At 31.5% G+C, this 12,340-nt stretch overlaps 2 protein-coding genes across 3 annotated transcripts; both read right to left on the bottom strand.

Annotated features, from left to right (window-relative positions):
* Positions 1-244: 244 nt before the first annotated feature.
* LOC107407139 (putative DNA glycosylase At3g47830) lies at positions 245-2,956 on the bottom strand. 2 transcript variants are annotated; one of them, XM_048472938.2, is made up of 4 exons: positions 2,407-2,955; positions 1,610-1,810; positions 637-693; positions 245-556 (listed from the first exon to the last, which is right to left on the bottom strand). In XM_048472938.2, the coding sequence occupies exons 1-4, from the start codon at positions 2,872-2,874 to the stop codon at positions 329-331; spliced, it is 954 nt and encodes a 317-aa protein (XP_048328895.2). In that variant the 5' UTR covers positions 2,875-2,955; the 3' UTR covers positions 245-328. The 2 variants fall into 2 exon arrangements, with proteins under 2 accessions (XP_048328895.2, XP_048328896.2); XM_048472939.2 differs by lacking the exon at positions 637-693 and having other exon boundaries at positions 2,407-2,956.
* Positions 2,957-5,888: 2,932 nt separating this feature from the next.
* On the bottom strand, positions 5,889-8,361 carry LOC107407140 (U-box domain-containing protein 38). Its single transcript, XM_016014370.4, has one exon. It carries the CDS (start codon positions 7,963-7,965, stop codon positions 6,313-6,315), a length of 1,653 nt encoding a protein of 550 aa, XP_015869856.3. The 5' UTR covers positions 7,966-8,361; the 3' UTR covers positions 5,889-6,312.
* Positions 8,362-12,340: the final 3,979 nt, after the last annotated feature.

Consider the following 12,340-nt stretch of genomic DNA (forward strand, 5'->3'; position numbering starts at 1 on the left):
CAAGCACCAAGAGATTTGACATATTTTTATTAATCATCTCATTCTTTAAATTGTTATGAAAATTATTTTCACATTATACACAAAGGTAAATAATTTTACTTGAAAAATGCTCCAGACTAATTGATGTTTATTGTTAGAGAATACACAGCTGAACAGCAACAGATTTGATTTGTATGATTAAATTATTAAAACCTCCATATCTAGAGCTTTGCCAACCATGTAACTAGTTAAAGAGATGTGCATATCGGAGAGGGTAAATTGGCATTCCATTAATCATTCTAAAAATGAAAAGAAATATATACCATCCAAATCCTTACAACCAAAAATACTAAGAATCTCTGCAGTAATGTAGCAAGGGACAGTAGTCATGCAACTCCTTTGTTATGTGTAGACCACCTTTCTTGGTGCATTTCCGGCAGGCCTTGCCATGAGTAAACAAGAGACAGTTGAGATCGAACTTAAGTTCATTCGGGATTCGTTTGTTAAGATGAAGATATGTTTTGTTCCTGTCTGCCACAGCTGGTACCCAACCAACGGCCTTTGCAATCTCAAACACCTGCATGGCATCCCAATTTTTAAGTATCAAAACAAAATTCGATGAGGTAAATGCAGTAAAAAGATCAATGCAGAACTCACATGCGTATCTACTGGAAAATCATCTTGCTGAAGATGAAACATCAAAACGCAAGCGACCTATCACCCATTTTGAATGCATTAAACTTTTATGTTACAGTCAAAACAATTGACTACTAATAAATGCGTATCATTGTGCATAAAGTTCAAAATCAAGTAATAGTGTCAGTTTGTTGTTAATCTAATTTGGTTTGGCTGAAAAGCAAGTCCAAAAGCAAAAAAGATAAAGAAAGAAGGAAGCATGACTATTCTATAAGATACTACAAGTCAAAACTATTACAAAGCAATTCCACTGCAAAAAAAGTGGCAATGAAGATTCCAAATGATAACAAAAGGAAGGAAGATATTTATGTCAAAGAGCGATTATTTCATACATCTTCACCAACCCACTTAAACGTACACTAAGACGTACTAAGACGTTGGCTTCAATACATCCCTGACTATTTCTTTCCGAAGCTTTAGTCAGCACCACAATCTCAACCTTGTTTGTCAAGTTGTTGGATACAAATGACTATTTATTTTTTTATTAAAAAAAGAAAAAGAAAAAAAAAGCTTGTTTACATGCTTAACTTGAGCCTCTTTTGATTGAGAAAAATATAAATAGCAGATGTTAAAGTCAGGGTCAACAAATATGTACATTTTTTTTTTTTTCCTTAAATTTATGATTTTTTGGAGTAACACTCTTCAACAACGTCAGATTCATTTTTTCACTAGACTTGTCTCAGATGCTCCCCACCCCCCTCCCCTGTTGTCTACAAAATTTTGAAATCTTCACAGGTAAATTGTCACAATCTAAAAGCTTGAAAAAATGACATATTTTATACTCTCTATAAAGCCCCCCAAATCTAACACTCCATAGAGATTAATAGTAAGTTAGAAATTGGTGATATATTCAAACCATCAGAAACTTTTTCCTATTTTTACTAGTAAAATATAATGGAAAAATACACAAAAAGCTAGTCGGAAGAAAGATTACCGTTTTGGGACCAATTCCCTTAAATTGTGAGAGCTCAGCCTTAATTTCATCAACCGACAAATGCCGTAAGTACTCCAAACATAATTTGCCTTTTTTCTCAAGCAAGCACCTCATTATGTTCTTAACACATGAAGCTTTCGTTGGCGCTAAACCTCCACATCTTATGGCATTCTCTATACTTTTCGAATCAGCCTCCAGAACCTTGATCAAATGCAGAAGGCATGCCATTGAAAACCCGAATATAGCAATTATAAATGTCAAGTCCAGAAACATAAAAAATTCACCTCAAAACTAATTCTTCAATTAGTCAGTCATTCAACCAAGAGTGAAGTATAGGACTTGAATAACCAGAAGCAATATACAAAATTTCCAAATTTCATTAACATTAAAGCAACCAAACTGCTACTAAAAAAAGTCAAATAGATTCAAAACCAACACATGCAGGGCCAAGAACACTTCAAAACTAGCAAATTCCATTCCTCTAGACTATGTTCTCCTTTTAGATGTACACTAAATTCTCCATAAGCAAAATGAAAACAGAGAATTAAGAGGATTTTAAAACAAAATCAATGAAAATCAAAATTTTGATTCATAAACCCCCATCCTGATACCATACAATGCTTGACTACTATAAACACAACCCACCAAATTACAAGTCCAAAATCATTTAAAAGAAAAAAAAGAAAAAAAAAAAAAACACCCCCAGTATTCCAATTTAAACATACTCGCCAATCCAAAACCATCATCAAAATCCCAAAAAACACAATCACAAAAATCAATGATATAAATTAACATACATCTTCCCAAGTGGGAAAAGCAGACTTGAGAGAAGCAAAAGCCCTTTGCGAATTGATTTCCGTAGTATTCTGAGAGAGCACAGTCCTCACTAAACCATCCAAAACGCTCTCGTTCGCATCGTATCCACCTTCAACGACCTCATCATCCCTTTCCAAATCCAAAGCCTCAGACTTTGCAGCATTTTCATCTGGGTTAAGGCCATTATTATTACTGCTCTGCCTCCGTTTGCGGTACTCGGCGAACTCTTTGGGAAAGCCATGGAGGGCCAAGAGATCATCTCGTACGGCTCGGCATTCATCTGGGGTTGGCCGAAGGTGAGATGGGTATGGGTCCTTGGTGACGTCACTGGTGCCATTGACGAGCTTGGATGGTTTGGTCGTTGCAGACTGGGTTGGGGAAGAAGTGTAAGATGAAGATTCTGGGTGGTTCTGCAACTCAAGCTTCTTTCTTTTCCGGGGTTTCTGCATTTTTTATTTATTTATGCAATGCCCTCTCAAAAAGTTTTCATATTCAACTTGGAATCTCCAAATATTGTATATGTTTATTTATTTTTCCTGGTATAAATTAATTAATATTCTTTTTGCTCCTTTTGTAATATGGATAATTTTGTCTGTTTGTTTATAATTATTAAGCCAAAAATAAAAGGAAAATATTATTCGAAGCTTTTTTGTTTTCCTCCCTTTTTTATCATTATTTGATGCTTGTTTAATTTTTTTCTTACTATTTTTAAGTGTATTTTTAGGACTTTAGAGGATTTTTTTTTGTTATTAATATTTTTTTTGGGGACCTTTTCGTATCTTCTATGTAGTTTTTTAGGAGCTAATATTGTTCTCTTTTTATGTAAATTATATTTTGCCATACAGAAAAGTTATTTGATATATATATATATATATATATATATATTTTTTTTTTGAAATATTTTGCAAATAAAATTCATAATTCTTTTTTTTTTTTGGGGGGAGAGGATATTGAAAAAGAAAACATTTATATATAATAAAGAAAAAACTCTTGTATCGCATGGGATAGACATAACGAGTCTCCTAACATATGGGTTCCTACCGACTATCAAGTGTCTGTTTTGAAAGTATTAAAGTTAAGAGAAAGAATAATTTTTGGTATTTAATTTTTTAATATTTAATTTTTTAAAAATTAATTTTTTTTTTAGTTTGTTTGGTAAGTTTTAGGAAAGTTGAAATTTATAAGTAATTAAATTTAAAATTATATAATAAATTAAAAATAAATATATATTTTAAAAAAATTTAAAACTAATTTATTTAAGATTTTTAAAATAACACTTAGATATGGAAGAATAATTTTTTTATATATTTTTCTATACTGGTAAAAATTAAAATTTTTAAATCTATACTTTTTCATTTTACGATAAACATCTAAACAAAAAAAAATTATTATTTTTATAAAAAAAAATTAGATTCTCATTCCTTTTACTTTTATCTAAGCATATTATAAATTTATAATTATTATTATTTGTTTTTATTTATTATTTTATATATTAGTCACTGCCAATATCAATGAATAAAGATAAGATAAGTACAAAAGCAATCAATCAATTAGCCCTTCCACACGGGACTCCCGGATCACTATGGCCGACTTTCGTCTCTGTTCGACCAGTCGGTCTCACAGTCAGGCAGGCTTATACCATTACGCTCACGAGCAGAATCTTAGCTTGAGCCTACCTTCGCACACCTCCGTTACTCTTTAGGAGGCATCCGCTACTATTTTTATTTTGTCGACCTTTTTGAATTGGGCCATGTTGGTCCTTCAAATGGTTGTCAAAGTCGCTGAATGCTGGGGCCCAATTGTGACAGGCACACCTTGCCATACAATTATCATTACGTGGTGCAAATATTTGACAAGATTGAAACCTCAAATTTTGATCACACATTAAAATTCATACTCTGCTTCAACTTCCATTGCCCATGTAAAGTTGTAACCATTAATTGAATGGCTAAAGACTTTTTTAGTCACGGAGGAGGGACTGTATCATTTGTTGAATGATTAGTCAAGTAATTATTGCTGCTTACAATTGAAGTGACAATGTTTAATTTAATTTGGAATGTATATTTAACAATTTGTGCCAGATAAAAAAAAAAAAAAAAATTTGTTAATACACATCTTTACTTACATTGATGTCCAGAATTTATACTTGCAACTTATTAAATGTGTTAATAAGATTATGGACCAGAACAATGTTTAATCATATTATATAAAACCAACAAAAAGTTTAGAGTTTCATTATGCATCTAGTGATATATATATATATATATATATATATATATATATATATATATATATTAAATAATGATTATGACTTGAATATGTATATATATATAGAGAGTTTTTGTTTCATGGCTTTTGCTGTCAAGTCAATACCTTTCCCACATATTGCTGACAAAAACTCCCAAACGTTTTCCATTGCCTAACTGAAAACAACAAAAACTACCTATATTTTCATCCAAAGTCCTCATTTAACTTTTTGATTGATTAAAGTTATATATCTTAATTTAACCCTGCAAGCTACTTTTTTAAATGGTAATATATCATTTTGGGTACAAATAGTATGCAAAGTTTAAACGTTCCTCCTTATGTTTGTGGCTGAAAATCAATCTTTAAAACTTTGTTTTTAAAATAATTATCCAATATATCAGTACACTGTGGAAGCAATTATTTATCATAAACTATTTTATCCGAACAATAAAATCAAATATTTAGCAAGTTACGCAACATTTAAAGTTAAAGCTTTCATGTCATTTATAAAGCTTAGTAAAGATCTTACGTGAATCACTTATCCAGAAACCAAAAATAATAAAATACTAATAATAATAATAATTAAAAATCAAAATAAAAATGAATTAAAATTTATCCTGTAATCTTCTAGCATAGAAACCCAAAAAGTAAAAGGTAGGTTGTTGCATACCCCACCACTTATGCAATCTTATTTATAATTTCATTTTTTCTTATGTTCTTTTTTCTGTTGTACATTCTATAAAGAATTCTGAAAAAGAAACGAATAAATAGTAGAATATTCTTAGACAATTATTTTTATTTATTTATTTATATTGTTTGAGATACACAAATAAATTTATTCTCCCAAAAAGTGAAAATAAAAATTTCACAATTTCAATTGTACGTTGATTGTTTTATGTTATTAGTTCCTAAAATAAAACTTTTTTTTCCCAATAATTCCTAGAATAAAATAAGAGAGTAAAATTTAAAAGCATAATTAATTAAAACAAAAATAACTACGGATTAAATAATCTATCAACTTCAGACGGAGAACAGGATCAAATTTTATTTTATTTTATTTTTTAAAATGGAACTATCACATTAGTTGAGAAATGTAAAATTTTATATGAAGAAAAAGGAGACAAGCCTTATGGCATTTTATCAAACAAAACCCAAAATTAATTGCAATTACTATTTTTTCTCAAAAAAATAAAAAAGTAAAAAAAATTCCAGAGACTTTTTAAACTATAATTTTTCTTTTTTATAATTTATTATGTACACCTCCACATTTAAAAGAAAAACCCTGAAACATTTGTTACAAATGATTTAAACATGTGACAAAATAAAAAGAAAAAAATATATCAAAATTACATAAAAGCCATCAATATCTTCCACCCTCACCACCACCCAAATAGCTCCGCCCCCAAATCTATCCAAAAGAAAGACCCAATCCGACCAGCCAAATTTTCCTTACAACCAAACGCCACCAGTCATGACTCACCCATTCAACACAGCAGTTAAAAATTAAACCTTTTTTTTTTTTTTTTGGTTTTTCCTTTTTCCATTTTTTGACCCAAACGAATAATTTACAATCTAACCCTAATAAAAATAACAAAATAGTAAAAATAAAAAACCCAATAAAGAAAAATATTCAAAAAAAATTAAAAAGTAGTTGAATTTGGACCTTGCATGTTTCTACCGAGTCCAACTCGGTAACGATTCAAATTGAGTCCACCACTCGACTCCAGCCTCCCTTCCCACAGTTCGTCTTCATCTTCACCTTCTTCTCTCCCTTTCATCATCTGCAACAGCTTCCTCGCTTTCTCTCTCGCCCTCTCGCTTCCTCTCTCTTCCACCTTCCTCAGCACCTCCAGAGCCCTCGCTTCCCTCGCCAAGCCTCTGAACCTCATATTCCTATGACTCAGCGCGTACAGTGCCGCGACACAGTTCTCCCGAGTCGACTCAGAGTCCAACTCGTCCTGTTTAAGCATACCCACAAAGCACTCCACCGCATTGGCATCGAGCATGGCGGATCTTCCCTCGGGGCAAACCGCCAAATTGCAGAGGATCAGCAGGATCCGACTCGGCGATGACCCGGATTTTGCCAAAACCAACAGAGTCGGGACCGCGTTGAGCTTGATGAGCTTGACTCGGTTGCTCTGGACCAAAGTCAAGTGGTATAAGGCTAATGCCGAGTCGTGCCGAGTCCGCTCGCTATCGGATCTGAGAAGCGCGTGCATCAGAGGAGGCAACGCGCCGAGTACGCCGATCGCCATCTTGTTCTCGTCGTCCAAAGCCAAGCTGAAGAGTGCACCGGCTGCATGTTCCTGCGACTCGCCGGATCCTCCCTTCAGCACGTCGATCAAACGCGGCACGAATCCTGACCGCACGATCTTCACCTTATTGGGCTTTTCAAGCGAGAGGTTGACCAGCGAAGCCACCGCGTTGATCTGGACCGTCGAGTACTTCGACGTGATCAACGAACGGAGAGCCGAGAGAAGGTGAGCCGTACAGAGAGAAACCCTAAGCTCCTCTTTGGTCCTCGTTAGCTTCCTCAGCGAAATCACCGCGTCTTCTTGCTCAACGACCTCTATGCTCTTCAGCTTAGTCACCAATTGTTCCTCTTCTTCAGAAGCCGGACCGGAATTAGGGTTTAGGGTTTCGCTCTCCACGATTTCGGAGGAAGAAGACGACGAAGAATAGCACAAAGGTCGGGTCGCGAGTGGCAGAGGAGTAGCCGGAATTGGCGAACAAATCACCACCGATTCCTCCGACGAGCTCGAGTAAAAATGGTTGGCTCGGGGACCCAATTCAGTATCGGCATGAGAGAAAATAACCGGTGGGTGGTCCGCAACGCCTTTAAGCAATTCCCTCTCAGAGACCCTAATCTCAGGCCCTCGATTCTGATGATTCTGATTTTCCGCCGCCATTAAAGCACGGACGGTTTTCTCCACAGAGTCGGCATCAGGAGGTTTGGGGTGCTCCACACCAGCTGAGTCGCACCAATTGAGGATGGTGGTTTTGATAGCCAAATTAGCAATCACTGTGGAGAAATCGGGTCTAGACCCATCTTCAAGCTTAGGAGAGAAACCCAATTCTCTGCAGACCTGTACGAAGACACGCTCGAAAGTCTGACCAGAAGAGACAACAACTGGGTCAGCCATTAAAGACCCAGAAATGGGACACCGAAACTCTTTAGGGGGTTGTTGCTTGCTGCTGCTGTTGTTGTTGTTGTTCATGTCGAGTTTTGAGCCGTTGGAATTGGAACGATGGTAGAAGGAGATCTTCCACCTGTGCTTTCCATTACCACCCATATCCAAAAAAATTAAACCTGAAACTTAAAGCTCTGACAGATTCCTCAAATATATATATATATATATATGTAATACAACTTGGAAGGGCATGAAGGGTTAACGAGTAAGAAGAAGAAAGAAGACCGGGTCGGGTGGAGAAGATTCAGACAGCAAGGGGATTAGGGAATTTGACGCGGTGGGAGGGGGTTTTTGGTCTTAGCGTAGCAGCTGAAGCCTGAACGAGAGCGAAGACGGAAGGATTTTGGAGGGCGTTCGAGAGAGCTTACTGATACTTTTCTTTTAGTAATTTAACCTTAATTTTGTGGATATTTACAGAGTTGACCAACAACTTTTTTTTCCCTTTTTATTTTTTAATTTGTCTGTTTGTCGTTTGTGTAAAAATTTGACTAGTCAGCAGAGTAAAACCAGTCGCCTAAGTTGGTTTGGAGCTCCCATCTCTATTCTCAAAGCCAATTTTTTTTTTCTACCTAAAAAATTGTCTTTTTTTTTTAATTTTTTTTTTCCGTCAGAGCTGGTAATTTGGGGACAAAAATTAGAGAATGCTTTTAGAATATTAAAAAAATGATCAATTTTTCTGTTAGGTTGATCTTGAGTGTAATGCTATTATTATATGTCAAATCAAAAGCTTGATCATGATTAATTATTTGGTGTATTTATTGTATAGAATTTTAAACTTTTTGATATATACATAAATAAGCCTCTATATATATATATAGATATTTGTTTTGTATAATCTTTTATTAGTTATGTTACAGCTTTATTGAATATTAAAATATATATATAGAAATTGCATATAATGAATTTTTGCTTATTTTTTTTTGTTTTTTTTTTACCTTGTAATAAGCTACTTTGAAAAAAAAAAAAAAAACTATTCCTCATAAAAAATTGTCTATATATTTGGTGGATGCGGTGATTTTTTCGTTGGTCAAACAAAAATAAAAAATAAAAAAAGTACAATGACCAGAAATAATCAATAAATACCACTGTATTCAATTTTACTTTTTGTTGTTTTTACTTATTGGTCAAATTTTTTTTTATGGTTAACTAGATAATTTTAGTTTGATGTTTAAATATTATTACATAATGACAAAAAAAAAAAAGTGCTTTGGCATAATTTGCGTTCTAATTTTCTAAATGTTCATGTGCTTTTTAATTGGATTAACGAATGATACTAATTATCAAACCATAAATTATATTGCAATGAATGATTTGTTTTTTTATAGGTTTTAAAATGAATGAATTTGTTTTGATCTTAAAATATACCTATATATATATATATTTTTTTTTTTTTTTTTGATAGTGTTCATTTTTCGTCATGTCCTTTTGCATATATATATATATATATTGTTAGAATTACAATCTTGTTCAATAGGATATATATATATATATATATATTTCAGTATACAACTATGGATTAATTACTTCAGAAAACATGTATAAAGAAATGGAAAAATAATTTTTGTGATAATATCATTATGTTTAATCCTAAAATCTTACAGCACAATCCATTGAAACAAAATATAATTGGCAGATGACTTTGACATTTTGTATTACTAAAAGTATTGTACGAATCTTGAAAAAAGAAAGCCCTTTTTTTTTGGGTAAATTACGAAATAAGCCGATTAATAGAGAATAAATCTGACAAAGAAATTTCTAATCTACTTCACTTTATTCCTAATGGTTGACTTAAATTAATTACATGTCGTAATTAATCGAAGCAATATTTCTTTTCTTGGCTGTCATGATCAATTTTTTAAAGTAGATTTTTATTTGTTTTACTATTTATTTACCTTCCCAGGGTCCCCACCCAAATTCTAATCAATTTTACTTGCTTCTACAATGTTCAGCTATGATGTCTTATTATCTAACATGAAGCTATGATTTAACTGCTAAATTAGCACTTCAATTAATGATTTAAGTTATATCTAATAAAATGTTTTGGAGTATTAAGAGACCCTACTAGGAGGCTTTTTTTTTTCTTCACTCACATTTTAATTGATAATTTAAAATTAAAAATCTAATCGAATAGATAAATTAAAATTTATTTGATAAAGTATAAATCACGTTGTTAACTATGTATATTAATTTGTTATAACTTTTCATTATTTATGCATGGTTGAATATACATATTTAAGAGCTATTTAATAATTTGTAAAACATTAATATCTTCACTAAATATCTTAGCATGTAGAACATTCCCTGTTTATAAATATATTTATATATTGTATGCATGATGCACATGCATGCATTGAAATTGTCGCATTGTGGGGGGTTTGAAAGGGTCCAGCTTCTCTGGTTATAAAGATGGCATCGGCAACCTTATACAACACTTCACATCACGTGCCAATTCATATATGGCTGTTAATATACATAAAAAATATTGCACAAGTCAGATTACTAATAAAAAAAAAATTAAAAATTAAAAAAAAAATTGAAAGAGTCCAAAAAGAAGAATGAAAGACTGGGTTCTTGTTTGTTTTTAAAATTAAAATGGAGATTCCATTTGTCCATGGTTTCCTCTACTTTATCCATACCATCAATTAACATTTTTCTATTAAAAAGTAAACCCAAATTTGTGCCTTAAAGTATTACATTAAATATATATCTAAACTATTTTTTAAAAAATAAAAATAAAATTGTAGAGGTGACAGGTGTGTGTCCTAAAGTTATACTACAGTTTTTTTTATTTATTAAATAATAAAATAAAATAAAAAAGATCTAGAGGTTGAGAGGATGGTAGAGTCAGATAAAACCTTTGCTGATTATTTATTTTAGGTTTGATATTGATCCTCTAATTTGTTTGTAGCTGGTATAAACAAATAAAAAGTTTACCAAAGTCCACTATGAAAAAATATATATATATATATATATTAATTTAAAAAAATAAAAAAAAAATATAATTAATTAATAATAGTGTATAATAGTATGGGATGACAGCTTAGTATGTGGATTAGGTCTTTATTCTAATAACTATAAATAAATAATAAAATTGGATTATTATTTTTATTGCAAAAGTAATAATAATAATAAAATTTGAATATAATCAGGTTTGTCAACTCTTTTTTTTCTTTTTGGTAATTACCATTATGATTTTATTATAAATTCGAATTTAAAAAAAAAAAAAAAAAAGCATAGTATTTGCCCGTTCGACTGTAACCTCAGCTGCAATCGGGTTTGTCAACTGGGATATATCTGACAACCTACCTTTTAATTAGACTTTAGCCCTTAACTCTGCTTAATTACGTACTTACCAGAAAAGGCAAATTGGGATTTGATTCCATAAAATTAGAAATACAGTATATCAAGTAACATATCTTTATTAGTATAAATCAGACATAAATTGTAGAAAGAAAAAATAAAGCAAATTAAAAATATTATAAAAACATTTGCTGATTTTACTTAAAAATAAATAAAATTGCTAATGCTATTCAAATGAGCTCCTACATTTTTTTTTCTCCCCCACATGTTGAGCAGTAAGCTTGAATCTTTATATATAAATCTTTGTCTAATTGGGATCATGTTGAGTTTTTCCACTTGCTTATATTATACAACAAGAGTGACTACTGACTAGGAACAATGACCAATGGTTAGGTTCCTTTTTTCTTTTTCCTTTTTTTTTTTTTAATTTTTTAATTTTTAATTTTTAATTTTAATTTATTTTTTTTTATTTTGGTGAGGGGGGTGGTAAGGGACCAACAGTTGAGCTTGAAATTCGAAAATAGAAGTGACCTTAATAAATTACAAGAATTTTTATAAAGTCCATTCGATTGTCCTTTCTCAGTTTTGAATTGATATCCTTATATATATATATATATATATATACATACATATATCAAATTATTATAACTTAAAAACTCTCTCCTCTCTGGTGTTTCATCTAAATTGCAGATCAAATTTAGTTTTGTATTTTCAAAATTTGTATCACTTAAATACTAAAATCTATATGTTTTGGCCTCCCTAGCACGAAGCCAAAACTTTTATGTCCAACAAAATGGGTAATAAACGAAAATATTTCCCTTTTCTATTATTATTCTTTTGATTATACATATATTTTTTATGCCTTCTCTCTCAAGTCTGGTCAGGCTCTGGGCAGGTAGCTAGAAAAGGTAATTTAATAATTAATTATGGATTTTTTTATAGAAATAAAAACGGCTCGAAAGTAATGGCCCAGGGAATTATTATTCTAATTGCAAGATTACTAACAGAATTTAACACTTTTTTTATGATTCAAAAGTCTAATTGGTGGGGTTCAAATCTCCCAACACAAAACTTATATATATATATATATATATATATAATATGTCATTTTTCCATACATCATGAAGTCGAACAAAAAAAATATTATTATTAATTTTTTTTTTTTTTTTTTTTTTGG

The sequence above is a fragment of the Ziziphus jujuba genome, chromosome 2 (genome assembly GCF_031755915.1).
Source record: "Ziziphus jujuba cultivar Dongzao chromosome 2, ASM3175591v1".
In the NCBI taxonomy this organism is placed as follows: domain Eukaryota; kingdom Viridiplantae; phylum Streptophyta; class Magnoliopsida; order Rosales; family Rhamnaceae; genus Ziziphus; species Ziziphus jujuba.